Below are 20,373 nucleotides of genomic sequence, written 5' to 3' on the forward strand. Positions count from 1 at the left end.
GACTACCAACAAATTGTGACGACCTCAAAATGACTACAGACGGTATGGAGACGTCACAGAAATGAGGGTTGCGGTCTCCAACGAAATCTGAACGGAATCACAACTACTTCGTTTGACGTCACAAAATTTTCAACATGAATAATTTCGGCCGTCTGCGGTCGCTAACGGATTCGTCAGCGACAACAAAAGACAACACACGATGAGTGACAGTAAATTCAAAATTGCAATTCGCAGCTTAACGTCGCTTGCCGTTCACCCATATTCGTCACAGTGTGACCGGGCCTTAAGGTGAGTTTTGCAGTGTTGACCATTCTAAACACGTTCACTGATTATCATTGTATCAGGGTATCAACATAATTATGCGTGCATTGAACCCGGTCATATCTACATGTATGTATATAGTATATATTCCTAACACAAAGACAACAGCAATATTACAGATATATTGCTCCTGTTTAATTATCATTGTACTGTAAACAAATACAAAGTTATGGCAAGCGTGAAGTGACTTGCGACATATCTACGTAAATAGTTTATATGACATTTGCAGTAGTAGTACACTAACCAAACAAAAAGTACGTGGATTGAATTCCACCATATGTAAAATCTACGCCTCTGATACGCTACAGTGTTTGTTGGCATTTGATAGTCGAACGGGCAAAGTCGAAGGTTTGCTAACAAACGTCACATGATTATCATCCTTGAACAAATTTACGTATTGTTTATTATAGTTCGCAAATTCCCGGGGCAAATTATAGCCAATTATTTAAATAAATACCCAATAATTCGGTACCAGCTCGTGTTCAAGTCACAAGTGAACAGCTTGGTCAGTATGTCCATGCTTTTAGACATTTAGGACAATCAAAGTTTATTTGCAGGCATACCACTCTTGGTCCACGGTACCTTTAAATAAAAGCGTCAATCGCGCAACGTCCTATAACGTTATTCCGCACTAGTCTGGTATCCAATTATAATCTTCTACGAATGCATTTTAGTAGCGGATTATTCGTCTGTGAAGATGGCGTCCACTCTCTTCTTTCTGGTAATGTGCTGCTCCATTTTAACGATTCCACAAATCGGAGCTGTAAATTCCGCGGAGAAACTTATCAATACCGTTAAATCAAATCTTCTTGAGAAACAGCATATTAATCACGGTTATCATGACAGGTTTATGCAACTGAAAGAACAGCGGGAAGTTCAAGTGTTGAAGGCGATAGAAGATTTAACGCCAGCTGATATTGAACGATTTGGCAAAGAATTATCGCAGTTACAGCCATTTGACCAGTGGATGCGTGATAAAATCAATCAACAACCAGGTAATATAACAAATTCTGGTAGCCCTCCGTTTCTTCGACAGTTCATTTGTTTGAAATGGTACAAACTAATCCTAATCCTAACCGTATTGAAAATAGTTCGGTCTTTGTAGTTGATTGGCTCAAGAGGTGATTATGGTATCGAACAACAGAAATATCGAACAAACCAAAGAATGCGTAATTTATGTAATGTATATTTCTATTATGTTACCGATCACTTGCAGCGGCCGTGAATTTTTCATTATGACTAGCGGTCCTTTTTTTTAATATGACTAGCGAACCTCTTTTTGCATTATGACTAGGGGTCCTCTTTTTCTATTATGACTAGTGAGCTTTTTTCTATTATGACTAGCGGTCCTCTTTTTCTCTTATGACAAGCGAGCCTTTTTTTCTACTAGCGAGCCCTTTTTTCTATTATTGACTAGCGGTCCTTTTTATATTATGATTAGTGAACCTTATGACTGACGACCCTTATGACTAGCGACCCTTATGACATGAACCTTATGTTTAGCGGTCCTTATGACTAGCGGGTGTTCAACTTGGCGATATCAGTACAAGTGTCACAGGAGAAGATGTGGATGACAAATCTCCACACCATTCGGCGAGGGGATGACATTGACACAACTGTGTGTGTTTTTGACACGGGGGGTGGGGGCAAACCCCATCTATGGTAATTTTTGATTGGTGAGGCCCACCATAGGTTAAACAGTAAAAGTCATGATTTTCATTTCGCTCTTGTAAAATTATTCCCAGAGATATTGACTCTTGACGTTTTATGTTCTTTTATATTTAGGAGAAAATCGCATGTTCGTAGAATTTATAGCCGAAAAACAATTTTGCCTATATTTTTGTAAGAGTGCGGTCACATTATAGCGTCATAGCGATATTTGGGGAATGTTTGTTATATACTTTAAACAGCATTTAGATGATTATCAATTAAACCGTTAAAAGCTCAATAATATCATTCAAAATGAATAAAACTTTCTCGACTTGAAGTGGACTGCATTTAAAAATTCCTTACATTTTATTTCTTTTTATACTATGAACAATCAAATAAGTGGGGACTTTTTTTGATGCGTTTGTATTACCCCTAAGATGCCATGCCTACCAGGAGGCGATACACCGGTAGAACACATTGCATTTTCTCATCAACGTAATATTCTACCTCGTGTTATATTTTATCATTGTTATTCTTATAGATTTTAAGCTGCTACGCCTGCCGGGGGGCTACGTGGATACACCGTTGGGAAACATATCCGAACTATGCTACAATGACACGATTAAAATGGTGGAGGATGAAGAAGCGGGAGAGGAGTACGCAGTTCGTAGTAAGTTTTTGCTTTTGCAAAGTGTTTTTTTAATAAAAATCGAGTTTGATTACACATTTGATTTCAAAGAGACACAAAATGTCTTAAAGGCTCTGGAATGAGCATTTAGACAGTATTGTGGGACATGATTTGATAACACATCAGATATATCGAATTGCATTCTGAATACGAAGAATGACCTTCTAAGTTGTGGGGGTTTCAATCCAATATTTTTTGTATAAAAATAAATGGATATTAACTGCACATCATATATAACGATTCGTGATACCCAATTGCGTTACAATTAATCTGGTTCAGGAGACAGAGTATTTATTTTAATCTCATATACGCCTTTCTTCTTTTACTTTACCGAAAATGAAGACTGAAATGACGGTAAAATGTCTATATAAAATTTTCAGAGCACCAAAGATTACTGTTTAGTTTTTATGGTAATCTATTTTTTTCAATTTCTGAAATTAAGTCTGGGGACCTACACGGACAAATACGGCGTTATAATGGAAGGTCAGGCGAGGTGTCAAAGCTTTTCGTGACTTCAAATACTACTTGTATTTCACATCTTATACTTGTCACGCACTTCATTCGTATTATTGACAGCAATTTCGTAATTCACATTTCAAATTAGAAGACATTTTTTGAAAAACAAATCACTGATGGGATTATAATAATTTGACACGTATTTCGTAACCTTGTTAGAGGGCGTTGTTATCCTCTTCAACAGGAACGATTCGCTAAACTTACGACACCTTTATGTGGTGACCTCAATACAAGGGCCGAGTAAGAGTTAGATACATGTATGAAATTATTACCTTTCCTCATTTTGTAGACGGCAAGTCGCATATAGGTTTGCGTTGCTAATATAAAATTGTGAATTTAGTGTCATCCCCCCGCTACTGTCACACACATACCCCCCAAAACACCCCCCCCACACACACACACCCACCCACCCACACACGCAGAAAAAGGGCCTGACCCGTCAAGAGAGGATCCATACTTGAGTTAGCATGACATCGACAAGGTCTTACGATGTAGATTTTTATCTCATGGGTCCTTTCCAGTGTACTAAAAAGGTCCCGGTTTAAAATACTAGGAAACATTGAGCAATATTTGTCATCTTAATCTTCCTTTGCCCCGATTTTAGACAACAATTGTTCTCATTTTTACCCATTTTAGCATTATTTAAAGGTGTGCATTTTAAAAATGTTAGTAGCGGATCAGCGAGATACTTTCCATAGTTTCGCCCTGTGTCGTTGGAACCCCTGTATATAACCCTTCATTTTCTAGTCAGATGTGACGCGTGTTATGTTAACTTGAATGATCTTGAATTTTGTTTTACAATGCACAAGACCAAATCAATCAAAGATTGACTTTGTATTTTTCTTCTCTAGCTGCAGTATCATGGGGCAGTTTTACTTAAATTGACTGTATATTTTGTCATGCTTTTTCTCCTCTAGTTGCAGCATAGCAGGGCAGTTTAACTAAGATTGACTTTATATTCTTTCATTCTTTTCCTTTCTATTTGCAGCATCATGGGGGCAGTTTTACTAAAATTGACTGTATATTTTGTCACACTTTTTCTGCTCTAGTCGCAGCATCATGGGGTAGTTTCACTTACTTGCTCGAGAGGTACGGAACTGTTGGGAAAATGCAAGATTTCGGTATTTGGGAGCTTTGTCTTGAAAACCAACTTGATGTCCCAGACAGTGCTCCTTATCCATTCAAGACACAATACTGTCAAATAAACGTGGTAAGAAGAACTGTATGACTATAATTCGAGACCTAATTAAAAAAATAGTTTGCGTATGACGTCCTTCATATCCACCAGTCCGAAAATGCCGTACTGCATATATCAGCTACTAATCACCTCGCGCCTTTGCACTGACGTCAGAAGTCTTTTTAATTTTGTCATTGATTATAGGCCATTGGGTCCCCATTGATATTGCTGCTGTAAAGCCTTCCTTTGTGCTCATTTTCAATGAGAACTTGCTTGCCAGTTTTAGGGTGTTTTGCAAAATCATGGTGTATTGTAATGCATGTGGTAATGGAGTGATAATCTTCTTTGGGTAAGAACCATTTGCATCTATTTGGGCACTGATATCGCTTTTGGACCAAACTTAAGGGGGACGAAATGCAGCAAAAAACCCATTTATAGTCATAGTTCAATGTTATTCGAGTGAAATATCATACTTTTTTCTTTCACATACTCTTCAATCCAACGATTACGCACTCCTGACTCCTATCATATTGTTTGTTTGCCTGGCAGTTAGATGGATTCCAGGTTGGCACCTGTTGGTCGACTAGCTGCAGTGAATATGACTTAACCACTATGGCTTATGAATGTGAGTATTGATACACTCTCACCTGGGTGCGATTAGGGTACTTGCAAAAAAACCAAAGTGCAGGAGGTCCCGGGTTCAATATTTAGGTGGTGACTTGATGTGTCATGGGAAAAAAAGTCTGAGATTATTTGGCTATATATTAAATTCAGACTTCACCATTTACTATGACCCAAATGGTGCATTTCGAATTTGGTAAATGAAACTTGAGTAACCGACGGGTTAAGACGTCGCGATGCGTCGGTCCCATATACATATAGAGTCATATATGCACACGTAACGCGTAGTAAGTTTCAAAATTCTGTAAATTTCAGGCGGTATAGCTCACACGCCACGTGACGTACGAGGCTGCTGAAAATCCGTTCAAAATAGACGGTTAGCAATAATTACAAGTTGAAAAACAACACAATCACAGTATGGTACTTTGTTGCACACCAATAGTTAAAGCCATATTATAACATTTGCTGAGGAGGACGCCCTCACTGTTTTTTTTTAATTCATTTTTTACACGATTATATTGTACTTTATTAAATCAATATACCCTGCAAAAAACAAGACTCTAGGTGCTGTAGTTTTGTCAAAATCCGAGATTCCGGGGTTTTATTATTACGATAGAATTATCAGTCGACGCGATGTTCATAACACACAGTCCCGGGGGAGGCACTCCCTATCTGAAATGGCAGGGATGTGCCTCGGCCATGTTAAAAGTAGGGGTCATTCAGGTCAAATGTACAATTACAAAAATATGGGGTCATTCAGTACACAACCTGAATAAAAATGGGGTCATTCGGTATGAAACAAAAAACAAAAAAAACCAAAAAAAACAAAACAACAACTAACAATAAAAACAAAAAAAATAAAATAAAATAAAATAAAACACAAACAAAAAACAAACAAACAAACAGGGGACTGCCAGCCTGAACTAAAAACACCACGGGCTTTATGCGTGCTAATATTCTTTTCGAAGTTGCGTAAAGTATCACTGTGGCTTTAAACATGTATAACTCGAATGATTTATTCCTAGATCTGGGCTGGTTAGGGATAATATATGTGCCATGGTATATGTGTGAGTTACATGTTGTTCCTTGGTTTTCTGGGGCGATCACAACAATGTAAGTAATGTCTTATTATTTTTATACCTGAAATTGATCATACGATTGGGGCCACTGAGCTCTATTGAGTTTGTCGAATGGCATGAATATTTAAAGCACTGAGTTTTAATTCTTACTGAACGGATTTTTAATCTCACCGCACAAACGTGCCACGTAAAATAGCCCCTGTACCACGGGTCGACCGTTGCAACGTCTGTAGCACTTGCTGAAGTAGCTTAAGCCTCGCTATTCACAAGCATATACTTATAAAAACCTGAGCTTATACATATTATGTATAAGCTCAGGTTTTTATAAGTATGGAGATTGTCTGGTATTGGTATTCCATTTTTCGATTGCCTAATCTGTGGAAGGATTACATTGAAAACGAAGATTAAGAAACCAGAGTGTGGTCTTAAGTACGGAGAGCTCACTAATCTAGACAGATACTACACACTGAATCCTTTACTTCTACATCACCTACACAGAGTGATGTACCAGGAGTACTCATTTTAAAACAGATAAAAACAAGTGCTCTACCAACAAACTATTTATTCCTGCTATATATTACACATATACACGTCCTTGTACGTGTATGTATAAGTCACCGGTGTTATCATATTAAAAAAACCCTTTAATAGACTTGACCATAATAAAGTTGTTGAATTTTATGCAGAAATGGCTGAAACGGAATTTTCATGTGAGTGTTGTGGTATTGACGTTCCTGAAATATCGCTGACATTTACAATGTCGCATTGATTATAACATCTTTTTGACTGTGTTTGGCTGTTTATTTTTTTCTTATTAATTACACAATTACAGAAGCGTCATAAGTTTCTTCGCTGCGATTGTATTCGCTGCCACTATGTACCACCTCACTGCTCATTACTATGTTAAAGCAAAAGTTTCCGAGCTGTCAAAGAGACGGCGACAACGAAAAACACCAATTGCAAACGGAGTCCAGCCAAACAACGTGTATTCACAAGACGTCGACGTAAAGGTCGAAGAAACATCTACAGAATTTGGAGCCAAAATACTGTCAGCTGCAGACGAAGGCAAGTATAATAAAATCAAAGAAACTAGATATCGTCTAACATTATCTGTCAGTCAAACTCAGACACGATCTGAACACAACGGGTGCCCTATATTTAGTTTTTCACCTTAAAAACCGTTCCTCAAAAGTTAGGTCTTAATAATAGGAAACGGGTATTTTTCTGACGATACCATGTCAACAATGCCTAGAAAAGTTGATTTATGTCTTGTTAAAGTACAGATAAAAGCATCAGATAAAGTAATATCCCATTTTGTACTATATAGCTACTAATCAATCTCGGGCCGTGGGAAGTTGATTGACCTGATAATCAAACACGCAAAATAATAAAAGCCCAGATCAAGAATCTTCTTGAATATATTTGTTCATTTCCCACTTTGCTTCTAATGACCTAAAAGAAACAACAGTCTTAATTATCGACATTATAGACTAAAATAGTTTTCTTGACGTCTGTCATTCTTGGTTGTTCCTAAATGTTATTATTATTTCAGAAGGACCTAAAGAGAATGCAGATGGAACATCTTCGGAGGACTGTAAACTGGCACCAGAGGAGCCGCCGCATGATTATGAATCGTTAAAACACGTGACATTCAAAGAAGGCAATACAGAAATAATGACCGAAAATGAAGATGACAAAAAGATAGGACGGTATGGTAGGTGTGAAAATAATGATCATTTGTAACCCGTATTACGAGGTTATTTTCAATGTGCTGAGAACACGATTGCATTGTTTTTAACTATAACTTGGCTTTCCTATTGTCACATGTCATGGTATTTACAGGAATATTTAGACTTTCAGTTTCGAAATGTGAAAATTTACTTTTACCGAGATCGTCCTCATTTGGACTTTGTTAATATTATGCGTTGCGATTATTCCGCATCCATTTAAGCTGAGGCACTCATGTATTGGACAAAGACTTTTAGCTCTGGTCAAGTTTTTTAGCTCTGTCTGGAGTTTGGTTCATTTCAAGTTCGACAGTGACGTGAATGCTTTTTCGTGTTTGTGGTGACAACTCGCCGTTGTACGTGTACGCTATGCGAGATTACCATTGCGTGCGCGATTCGAAACAGTGACCAGCGAAACACGCAAAAACGTCAGTACTGAACTTGAGTATGTTCAGTCGAACTAATGCTCAGTAGGATTGTTATCAGTGTCAGTGAAAATCTCCTATATAATAATTAGGTTAGAGAGTACATTATTATTATTATTATTATTATTATTATTATCTCGCAGCCTTTATTGACAAGCTGATATTGTCATCATCAGCAATCTACAATGCCAACAAATATATGGACTGTACTGTGACGTCACCAACTACCCTTTGCCTCAATGGACTTCGTGTTATCAGTATGTTTTGGATTATTCTCGGTCATAGCGCAATGTTTTTACCTTATGTCCGATTAGGTGAGTAACATACTTAAGTTGCGCATACACGCACACACCCCAACCCACATAATTACTTGGAACGCTTGAATCATTGATGAGAATTGTTTGGCGAAATATGAAATTAAATTTGGATTTTGACTTTTATCTTCCTAAAATGAGGTACTTACAATAAGCTAAAACACACGATTTAAGTTTCAAATTATGTTTAAAAATGTTCTTCTATAACCCTGCTTGACACCCTTAACATCCTTAACCCAAATATGGCCATTTTCATGGCCATATTTGGAATCAACATGAAAAATGCATTAAAATGAATAAAAACAAGCCTTGTATTGGTAAGGTGGTTTTAAAGATAGCTCTTGATCTTTTGAGAAAATTTAAATATTGAAGTGTATGGCCATCTCGCAGAACATTAAAAGTAAAATTAGTCAAATTGCATGCTTATGATGCTAGTTTGTTTCAATCCATGCAAAATCAAAACAGAATCATGCAGTTTGATCGTCCTACATTTTATAGAGGTGTACGAAATTTGTCATGAGTAGATTTCAAAATCTTGAAATGAAGCATACGAGATACTGGAATTTTGTTGTGGTCTAACATCGTTATCAAATACCAAAGTAATGACAAACACGATACGCGGGTGAACTATCGGCTAAACTCACACATTGGACTAAACGATGATGATCACGAATCCAGAATTGATGATCGAAGCGCAAGAAGACCGTAAGTCCACTTGGCCCTTCAACATGTATACACTAAAGTTGCGTATAGTTTCATATAGTTTGGTAATATTTTATACATGTTCAGGGGCCAAAACAAATCTTTCACAGCCTTTCATGATGTTTTCACCCTGGAACATGTATTAAACATGATAAAATCCTAAGAAACTGTACGTAACATAAGTGTATACATGTTGAGGGGCCAAGTGGATTTGCGCTCAGGTCTTCAATTGTCATTAGGCAAGAGGCATAAGTTTTCCGTTTTCTACTTTTGAAATTCCGTTTTGTCAATATGTCACTTTCCGTGATATTTTCAGTTTTCTTGTAGCTTTCTAAGCTTTGTCCGTTTTACAAGAAGGTAAACAGTTATAATAATAATACAATACAACTTGGTTAAGAACTAAACACATAATATCTAATAAGTCAACATAATTAACCGACCAATAATTAAACATGATTAAATAAATATGAGAAAGGTTTTTAACACAAGTCTCCACATACATAAATGACAGCCAGTGAAAAAATGTCACTGACCATCCAGGATTTGAACCTGGGACCTTCGGATGATTAAATAAGAATTTTTTTCCGTTTTCTGCCTCCGATTCCGTACAATTCGTCCGTTTACCGCATTACGGTCAACTTATGGCTCCAGGCCTACAAAAGTACTTTTTAAATATTTCCTCGGGTACAATTATCCCCGTGGAGATCGGTATGGTATTGTATCAATATCAAACGTATTTACAGTTCAGTGTAGGTCAACACACGTGTTATTACGCTCAACCTTTTTTTTTTATTTAATGTATTGATAGATAACAACTGGGAATTCTTAGAACAATCTGAAAAAATCACATCTCACGGTGTCACTGAGTCAGCTCTCGGCGTAGACACTTTCTTCTTCCTCAGGTGAATTTTTCTTCTTATTTTACTAATGCACCCAGTCGGGGGAAATTCAAGGTAACTAACGGCGAACAAAGCTAGCGAGCTGAAAATGTTTCAACGGTCGGACGAGACCCGTGGTCCCCTCTTGAAAACATGCGGACGCCACTAACTATTATTATAGGCGTTGAATAGGTCTAAACCTCACTGTAGGCTGTGACTAAATCAGTCGCATTTGCGACCATATATTCCTGATGCGACTATAGACGAATTCATGCCTACACCTCAATAGCAGCCATAGCTGGGTCCCCGTTGAGTCCATTCCACCTAATGTGAAATGATGCAGCAGTGGCGGGGATTTTAAACTGCATTCCATCACCCGTGTTATACGCAGACAAAATGGTGATGAAAGTTTACAACACAATGCAATATAACATCGAATGATCTCTGTCCATCACTTGGCTCATTGGATTTGACTATAGGCTTTCTACCTGCAAATGAATAGTTTGATTTGTTGTTTTTGTCATGTTATGTTATTTACCTTGACCTTTCAAATGATAGTTCCTTAAACCAACAAAACGATTCAAACATGTTCATGCATTCGACCATGTATGTTTATTTATGAAAATATGTCGTACACAAGGCGTACACAAGGCGTATCTCCAGGTAGACATATTAAAGTTACCATAGGGTATTAAATAAAAGGCTCTAAATTTAATGCCTACGTGACCCATGGGCGCCGCCATACCAAGACCACCAAGTGATCAGTAGATGTGCTACAATGCTAAGAGATAGGAATTTTTCAGACAAATATCATGTAATAAAATTGCTGAAAATTTAATAGGCAACTTAATTATACATACGGGGATTCTGTTTTTAGTATGTTTTCAAGAACTAAATTTTATAATACTACAAAGTTGCAAAAAATGACAAATTTGCTAGAAAATTTGGACATGTATCCCGCGTTTCCAATTAAAATACACAGGAAGACCACCCACTGTGCCAAAGTTCGCTTTTCCAGACATCCTGTCTAGACGCTGTAATGTCAGCGCCCATCTGGTCACGTGGGCATGAAATTAAGTTCCTTTATTTAAATGCCCTAACACGACTGTATTAGCACCCCGGCCAGCCAACTCGTCAATATTTTACCACCAGTTGATTAGGTATGAAGAATCGTCTAGGATGTATGATATGCCGTCTGTGGTCTCCTCAGCTCTTGAGGAAGCAAAAGTTTGAGATGTCACATTAACTGACGAATAAATATCTACACAGGTCATTCACCAACAGACAAAGTCCAGCATCATGTGTTAATGAAGGCTAATTGATCTATGAAGCCGCGCACGAAAACGCTTCTCCAATTTTGCACCAGTTTCCACAATTAATATTTTCCAAGTAAAGTCTGTACCACTTTGACGTAAATATATAGGCTGATACAACCCAATACAGCTCCATCATAACCACAAACGGCGTGGGCGGGATTTGTTAGTGCGCGTGATTGGCCCTCATGAATATGTGACAATTCTTAGCAAAGCACGGGATTTTGCCTGTTGTGATAAATGGTCTGCATGCTTTTCATTTCTGAATGATATGCCTATGCGTAAGGCAGATATAACGTACAGTCACAAGAAATTTTTCAAGTTTGTTAACGTATTTACCCGAATTGTTTCATTTGTTAATCAATTTTTTTCTATTAACAGTGGTTTATTGCTCTCATACCTGACACTAAAACAACTCGCCAAAGGCAAAGGAAAAATCAATTGGGCCCTTTTCTATTTCCATCGATTCTGGCGGATTACACCAACGTATATGATGTTATTAGCGGTATGGATGAATTTGTTTTTGAAATGGGGACACGGACCATCTCATGATATTGTTGGAGAGGAAATCCACGGTATATGTCAGAAACAATGGTGGACTCATTTACTCTATATAAACAACCTGTATCCATATCCTGGAAGTACAACTGAAAACGTGGTAAGTTTGCAAAATTTGAAATAGATAATGGAGCCGAACTCTTCCTCTTTGTTCGTCTGTCTTTTCGTTCTGGTTTGTTGCTGTTTATCTTCATCTATCAAAACTACTGGAAGCATGTGCAAACATTTTCATCAAGAACAGGAGAATGTGCATTCCTTTATTACTTGTTATTGATAACAAAATCATGCCATTCGTATTCAATACACTGAACTTGAGGGTGTTAAGATGGGTTCAGGGTGTCGAGTTAGATTAAGGGTGTCAAGGTGGGTTAATGGGTGTTAGTGTTGGTTAAGGGGTGCACCGGTCAGGGGCGTAGCCAGCTTTCTTGGTCAGGGGGGCAAAATAAAATTTTGGGGGCACAGACGAAAAAAAATGCAGTTGCATCATACAATACATAGAGACTGTATGTCTTCGAGCTTCCCAAAAAGGGCCTTATTGGGATGATGTGCGCGCGTAGCGCGAACAAAATGGTATTTTACACTATTTTCACCCATTATCCGGCTAAAAAGGGCCTTATTGTGCAATGTGCGCGCGTAGCGCTGAAAAATTTGTATTTTACACTATTTTGGCCCTGAATTTTGCTAGAAAAGGGTCTCCTTGCCCTTTTTCTTTTCCTTTGCCCTCCTGATTTTCTCTTTCATTTTTTTTTTGCTCAGGGCCGCTTTTTTCTTCTCTTTTTTGCTAGGGGGCTGCCCCCCCTGCCCCCCCCCCGCTGGCTACGCTACTGGCACCGGTGAGTTAAAGTAGCACACAGGATCACTCGAAATGGGAAATGTTAGACATTGTTTTGTATTTTTAAAAGTATGACGATAAGTACAAAAGTACAGAAAGTAAATGATACAAGGAAGCAGAAAAAATGCACATTTTGAGAAAAGCCCTAAAATTAGAAAGAGTTTTCTCAGATTTGTAAATTGGGATTTTAACTGTTTTTTTTTTACACCTGAAGTCAAATTATTAGAAAAAGTCAAATTATTGATTTTTTGACCCATATTAATTTCTAGAACGAAGACAAAGGGTTAAGGTATGTTGGTGTTGATTAAAGCGTGTCATGAATGGTTGACGAGTGCCACAGTGGGTTGAGGGTGTCCAGGAGGGTTACAGAAGATTTAATTGTGATTTGGAAGACGGTGGTGTAAGGGTGGGATGTGACGTAATGTTTGCTCGAGCACGGCTGTGCTAACTGGATATTCTATTTAGTCCCGGCGAATCCGCGGCGTACCTGAATAGTACACATGAATCCTAACATTACTTTCAAAACCGTGTTGTTGTGTTCTTTTAATGTTTTTCTTCTGTAGTGTATGGGATGGGCATGGTATTTGGCTGATGATATGCAGTTCTTTATTATATCACCATTTATTCTTTACCTGTTGTATAGGTAAGTGTTATTAATAGTTCTTTTTGGCCAGAGACTGTGTCAATGATAAATATGCGAGAATTTACAGCATACAACACACGGGGACTTGACTTGTTGCGAATGGTCTGTAGTAGTCTGTGATCTTGTGTCTAAACGCAAGGAAATATGAGTTTTTACAGAAAAGGTCAATATTAGCTGCAAACGACTCTGGTATTTGTCAGTAAGCAATATTTTTAGATTAAAATTCTAGAATCACTATGAAACTACAACCACTAAACATAAGTATTGCAACATTATCAAAATATGGGCTTTTTGCTTAAAAATGAGTTAAAACTAAATTTGATTCTATCAATTATACATCACGTATTATGTGAAGATTCCTCTAACGATGACGACACAGTTACTACTAGCCTAGTCACAGAGTGAGGCCTTTTGGCGGCAATCAATGGATAATATTCATAACAACTACCCCATCTCACAATTGGGTCCAGAGAGGCAAATGAGGTACACCGCCTTGTTCAATTACATGATATCACCGATAGGGCTCGAACTCGCAATCCTCCAATTGAGAGGCAAAGCCCACCGTGCCCCTAAACACGTTTTATACTTTTATTTAAACAGATATTTAAATATCTCCTCCTGTAAAACATTTTCCCTGGGTAACTCACATTTTTAGTGACAGTTTCAGACTGGCTTTGGTATCTGTCTGTTTATATTTGTCTTATTTTCTTTCCTTTCCTATTATCTCCTAGATTTTGGAAGGCTGGAATTTTAGCCATTGTTGCGTTGTTTCTTACGTCGTTCGGTTCTACAATCTATCTGTGTATATACTGGGGTCTTGGTTTTTCTAACACAGGGTATGTCTTATTTGCAAAAGTTGAAAAGAATGTTTCATTTTTTTCTTTAAGGTTAATTAGTGAAGACAACAGTGTGATCTGCGCTTTTTCTACATGTAACTACGGTATTATAAGCAATATTAATTGGTGTTTCGTTGTAAGTGATCAAAGCTATGAAATATATATGTGATGTTTTTGTGTACATTTTTTTGTGTTTCTATGCATCTTAGGTCATATGTGATCAAAATTTAGCGAAAATTAATAACTTTGAAATGTATTCGCGACCCTTGCTCGTTGAGAGTGAATTTTGAAATCGTATGTGTGCGCATTCGTATATTAGCGCATCGCACATAGTAATGGTTAAGAAAAATTCGTGGTATGAATGTTGTCATCAGTACCTTATGATACATTTCCAGATATTATAATGACCGTGCAAGCAATGATCCTCGTCCTGGAGAAGACTACATCTATGGTAAACCTTGGCACCGTATACCTCCATACCTGATTGGCATTCTGTTTGGTTACCTGCTTTATAAATTGAAAGGACGCACCATTGAAATTGGCTGGGTAAGATATGATTTGGCATTACTTTGTACTCTAGGGTAGTAAACAGTAGGTTTAATCTTTCGCCAGAGAAGTTATTTTCAGAGGGTCCAGCTTTCGAAATTCTAGCGAGTGCTATATTCAGAGTAACTACATAAACATGATGATGGCATCACGATGCGCCTTATATATACTAGGGAAACCTGAGAGTACTAAATTAAGAGAGGCGCTACCTCGATCGCAAAACTGAGGACAGTGTGAGCTCGGTACCTGTGTAAGAGTCTGTTTGACAAAGGTGATTGTGAATATGTAATGATATGAATGAGTTATAATGTGACGTAGCTACGAAAATGATGATTGACAGCGACGTATATGCTTCATTATGCCCATATTAGGCTGTTGTTATGCATTCGTCCCGGGGCTGTCGTCACGCTCTGCGAACGGTACAAAAAGGTGACTGTCAGATCTATTACGGGTGGCAGCAGACATATTGCAACTGTCCTCTGAACCTGTATGTATGTCACGTACACAGACCGTGATATGGGTCGACGCGCACAAAGCAGGGGATGCGACTGTGCCATAGATCTTGTCCTCGGGATCGGTATAGGCGATTTGTACAGAGTACCACTAGCCTGGGGAAACTTGTAAAGGGGACAATGTGACTGATAGGAAGTATCAAAGGGCAATGTCAATATGAATGACATGAAGTGTCAGTGATTCAATTAGCCTTTTTGAGTATGGAGGGCACAACTTTTTTCGGTGTTATGAAAACGTTTTATTCACCTTATATGTTATTTATATATTTATTTATTTATTTATTTATTTATTTATTTATTTATTTATTTATTTATTTATTTATTTATTTATTTATTTATTTATTTATTTATTTATTTATTTTAGTGGAAAAATCTTTTGGGTTGGTTTATCGCTACGAGTACAGCAATGACGATTGTATACGTTTGCCATGCTTCGTCACCAGACACGCCACAGTGGGCAGCTGTATTATACAATACTTTCGGACGTACATTATTTGCCTTGTCCGTTGCTTGGGTGGCATTTTCTTGCATCATGGGATATGGGGGTAAGTCAATTGTTGGCCCACTGCGGCTCACTAGATTTTTATCTTTTTGGACCAAGATGTCAGCCTGTGACTGATCTCAGAGGCGGATTTATATAAATTTGTTCTCCTGTCCAAACTCGACATTATGCAGGCTTCTTCATGGCTCTTTGGTTACACCCTGGATCTAAAATACCACTTTCTTCCATGGTTATCTTTGTTATCAATCGTGTCCCGTATTAATATGATAAATGATGGAGCAAAAGGTATGAGAAATCGATACGCAATAATGGGTCTTATGGTCAATTTCATAGCCCCCTTTTTGAAATTCATAATTGAATATAAATTTATCTCACAATAATTGCAAGTTCAGAACGAGAGCGTTCCCATCCGACAACCACGACGCCTCAAGAGAAATAGATCTAATGACTTTGGATAATACAAGGAACACCACCGCCACTGCCACCACCAACACCACCACCACCACCAACCATCACCACCACCACCACTACCACTGCACCATCACCACAACCGCCACCACCACCGCCCAATTATCGCCATGTTACCTGATACCGATATCAATTCTAACGAGTTGTTTGTTTCCTCTTCGGCAGGTCTGGTGAACCAATTTTTATCCTGGTCTATTTGGATCCCGTTGGGTCGACTCACATTTGGAGCATATCTTTTCCACCCTACTATGATAATGTGGATGGTATACACTAGAAAGACATTAATGCATTACTCTTATGTTGACTTCGTAAGTACACATTTGCGTTGCTAGGTGGGGCAGGAGAACAGAGTGCCCCAGAGGTTTTCAGTTATAAAATTCGGACGGATAAAATGTTTGCAAAAAAATAAAATAACCATTTATTATTGGCTCCTACTCGGGATTTGCTTTTATACTACGATGTGATTTGGTGTCTGGAAAACGGGGCCAAAGACAAAAGGAGCCGTGAACTACTTTTCAAAGGCCGATTTCCGTGGCGATACTGCGTGTTTATTACAAAAAGTATCACCTTTAAGAACAAACCAAGGGTGAAATATTTTCAGAAAATATGCATAAGTTCATCCTCTTTCCAAATCGCAAAAAAAAAGAAGAAAAAGATTATTGATAGTCACCAAATTAGGGTTTTGGCACACTTTGACTTTGATCTCGCCCACTGTGCGTCGGTCCCCTGTACAGAGATCCATTATGGTATCTCGCAGATAGCGTCGAATATAACAACCCCTGATTGTTACAATCCTTCCCGGAGCTGTTTGTCATAAAGGAACCCCAATGGAAATACATAAATTTGTATTAATCAACCTTTCGTGTTGAATCCAGGGATGTTGCTAAGGGTAGACGAGGTATTGTTGGTCGAAGCAACCTAAAAATCGATTTTCATTATCTAGATCAATATATTATTGAAAAATAACACCTTGATGTTTTGCAAAAGTTCGTTCTACAAATCGTATACTTTGCAAACTTGCTTAATTTATTGTTGTTAATGAGTTATGTACGATTTACAAAAGTGTTGTTGTTTCAACCATCTTTACAACGTAACTCAAGAACCGCAGCACCTATAAAAGTATATCTGTGATATTTTAATTCTTCTACACACTCGCTATGAATTGAGCAATGCAGTTTTTGCCAATGCTCACTACCATTCGTAAGATGCTGTGAACTACCAAATCACAACAGTTTAAAATAATTAATAACCTTAAGCAATTGATACGTGCAAGCAATTATCATGGCAAACATGTGATTTATCCCGTGATTTATTCATTTTTGGCAATGGGTATCCTTCGAACAGTGACACCAATGACGCATAATGTGTTATCTTGTTGGCCAAGACGGTAAACATTATGAAAAGACCTTGGCTACGGAAGTAACTAAGGCCCATGTGGGTTCGCTTTGTAACGCAAGAAGTCAGGATCTTGTTATCACAAATCCCGACTTCTTGTGTTCCTGACTTAGCCAGTTTGAAATAAAGAAATAGTAAAGATATAAAAATAAAGAAATAGTTAAGACAACTCAGGATCTCAAGAACTCATAAAATCTGTTCAATTTTCACGGCGTTAGTATTTTAACTGTAAGCCCATCCACTTTAGTTATCTCGAGATCCTATTTTCATGACTTAAAGTCAGGAACTCGTGAACTCAAGCCACGCTTGAGTTCCTGACTTCCTGACTTCAAGTCAGGAACACAGGATCACGAGATCCTGACTTCATGACTCGTGAACTCAAGCCGCGCTTGAGTTCTTGAGTTCCTGACTTCATGACTTTAAAGTCAGGAACTCGTGAACAAAAGCCGCGCTTGAGATCCTGACTTCACGACTTTAAAGTCAGGAACTCGTAAACACAAGCCGCGTTTGAGTTCACGACTTCCTGACTTTGAAGTCAGGAACACAAGAACTCAAGCGCGGCTTGAGTTCACGAGTTCCTGACTTTAAAGTCATGAAGTCAGGATCTCGTGATCCTGTGTTCCTGACTTGAAGTCAGGAAGTCAGGAACTCAAGCGTGGCTTGAGTTCATGAGTTCCTGACTTAACTGTAAGATCCACGAGATCCTGATCCTATTTTCATGACTTAAAGTCAGGAACTCGTGAACTCAAGCCACGCTTGAGTTCCTGACTTCCTGATATTTAAGCCTCATCTCTCTTCACTGAACAAAAGGAATGAGCTAATAAACACTTGTAGACACAGGAAGAAGCATCTCTTGATCAACTACAACTGATCAATATATCTAGTATTGATTGCCTTCGTGAACTTGAATTGCTTATAATGTTATGTAACCATTTTTGACTTTAAATGTATGCCAATTAAATTGTCTAATGATCTAGCACTAGCTCCGCGCGCTTTACGCTCGGTGATCGCGCTTCGCGCTCACCGTCGCCACTTCGCGGCGTGAGCATTCCGTGCATCATAATCAGTTTCCAGTGATAAGCATAATTCTGACGAGTGTAGGTCGGCTTCGGCTGGCTTGCATGAAACAATATTGTAAATAATGCTCTAATAAATCACCAAGTCTATTTTAAATGTACTACATGTATATATTTATATTCTATTTTTAAGATGGACAATTGAATTTGACCTCTTGGCTCCTTGCTTTTAATATGCATTGTAAAAGTCGGGTTGGCCTTGAAGAAAATATTTTACATGCTGTTCGAATTATAAAGCCATAGTCGGGTTGACCTTACAATGTTTGTGCACTCATAAATTGACCTGTGAACGCATTGGATATAACACATCACATGCGCGTATTTTTTTTGGGGGGGGAGGGCTTTGGGGTCAAAGTAGGGGGCGGCAAAAACGAAGGGGCGGCGTAAGAAGAAGGGGCGGCAAAAAGAATTAGTAAAGAATAAAGGGCGGAAAAATTTGAAAAAGTATAAAAACTGTGAAAAAATGGTACTATACATTTACTTTTTTTTCATCATCAAAGTCAGGAAGTCGTGAACTCAAGCGCGGCTTGTGTTCACGAGTTCCTGACTTTAAAGTCATGAAGTCAGGATCTCGTGATCCTGTGTTCCTGACTTGAAGTCAGGAAGTCAGGAACTCAAGCGTGGCTTGAGTTCACGAGTTCCTGACTTTAAGTCATGAAAATAGGATCTCGAGATAACTAAAGTGGATGGGCTTACAATTAAAATACAAACGCTGTGAAAATTGAACAGATTTCATGAGTTCTTGAGATCCTGAGTTGTCTTAACTATTTCTTTATTTTTATATCTTTACTGTCTCTTTATTTCAAACTGGCTAAGTCAGGAACACAAGAAGTCGAGATTTGTGATCACAAGATCCTGACTTCTTGCGTTACAAAGCGAACCCACATGGCCCTTAGTTACTTCCGTACTTGGCAGACCTTAAACATTCTGATGTGATATTTGACTTCATCAAAGCAAATCTATGCCTTAAGGTACATTTAATCATACAGGGCGTTTTTCGCTGGACCATTACTTAGTTTAGTTCCATGCAAAATTTTCGCACATAATTTGTTTGATGAAAAATGCTTTCTACGATTGTTTTCATTTCAGAGTTATTTCTACGTGGCCAACTTGGTTTTCTCCTACGCATGCGCTTTCATATTTGTGCTCCTCATTGAAGGACCTACTGGTAGTCTTGAAGACGCCCTGCTTGGCAGTCGAAGAAGAGGAAATAAGGATAAGAAGAAGTAAACACATTTTGTGAACAATTTCTTTTGGAAATGCTACAATAGGGCTTTTTAAACTTAAAAGTTTACCGCTAAATGTCAGAATAGTTATACAGTTCCAGACATGAACGTAAATTGTTTCAAGGAGATGTACATAACTAAATGTATCATGTATCCGTCAAGTTTGTGAAAAAGTTGTGAAAATAAAGTTGTGTTTAATAAAAGAAGCTCTAGCGGCGTAACCTTCTTAAATGAGGATGGTTCAATCAACGGATCAACAAACTCATCCCCATCACATCTTTCTTTAAGACCTGCCTAATTTATTAAACTCAGATTAATTATAAATGTTATGTCCTAACGCACATTGGGGTGAATTATATTTTGCTTTT

General features: G+C 38.0%; 1 protein-coding gene across 1 annotated transcript; it reads left to right on the forward strand.

Moving 5' to 3' along the window:
• Nucleotides 1-1,018: 1,018 nt before the first annotated feature.
• LOC140162018 (O-acyltransferase like protein-like) lies at nt 1,019-20,009 on the forward strand. The gene is made up of 13 exons (XM_072185307.1): nt 1,019-1,316; nt 2,513-2,641; nt 4,225-4,385; nt 4,902-4,977; nt 6,962-7,117; nt 7,605-7,766; nt 8,348-8,461; nt 10,029-10,122; nt 11,793-12,069; nt 13,365-13,444; nt 14,176-14,280; nt 14,676-14,826; nt 19,869-20,009. The coding sequence occupies exons 1-13, from the start codon at nt 1,019-1,021 to the stop codon at nt 20,007-20,009; spliced, it is 1,944 nt and encodes a 647-aa protein (XP_072041408.1).
• Nucleotides 20,010-20,373: the final 364 nt, after the last annotated feature.

This window comes from Amphiura filiformis, chromosome 10 (genome assembly GCF_039555335.1).
Source record: "Amphiura filiformis chromosome 10, Afil_fr2py, whole genome shotgun sequence".
Taxonomy (NCBI): Eukaryota; Metazoa; Echinodermata; class Ophiuroidea; order Amphilepidida; family Amphiuridae; genus Amphiura; species Amphiura filiformis.

What these genes read in the sequence shown, in the direction of transcription:
- LOC140162018 (XM_072185307.1), top strand. Translation starts at nt 1,019, where the DNA reads ATGGCGTCCACTCTCTTCTTTCTGGTAATGTGCTGCTCCATTTTAACG. An exon ending in AATACTGTCAAATAAACGTG is followed by an intron (nt 4,386 to 4,901) that starts GTAAGAAGAACT and finishes TTTGCCTGGCAG; the next exon opens with TTAGATGGATTCCAGGTTGG. An exon ending in CAATGGACTTCGTGTTATCA is followed by an intron (nt 8,462 to 10,028) that starts GTATGTTTTGGA and finishes ATGTATTGATAG; the next exon opens with ATAACAACTGGGAATTCTTA.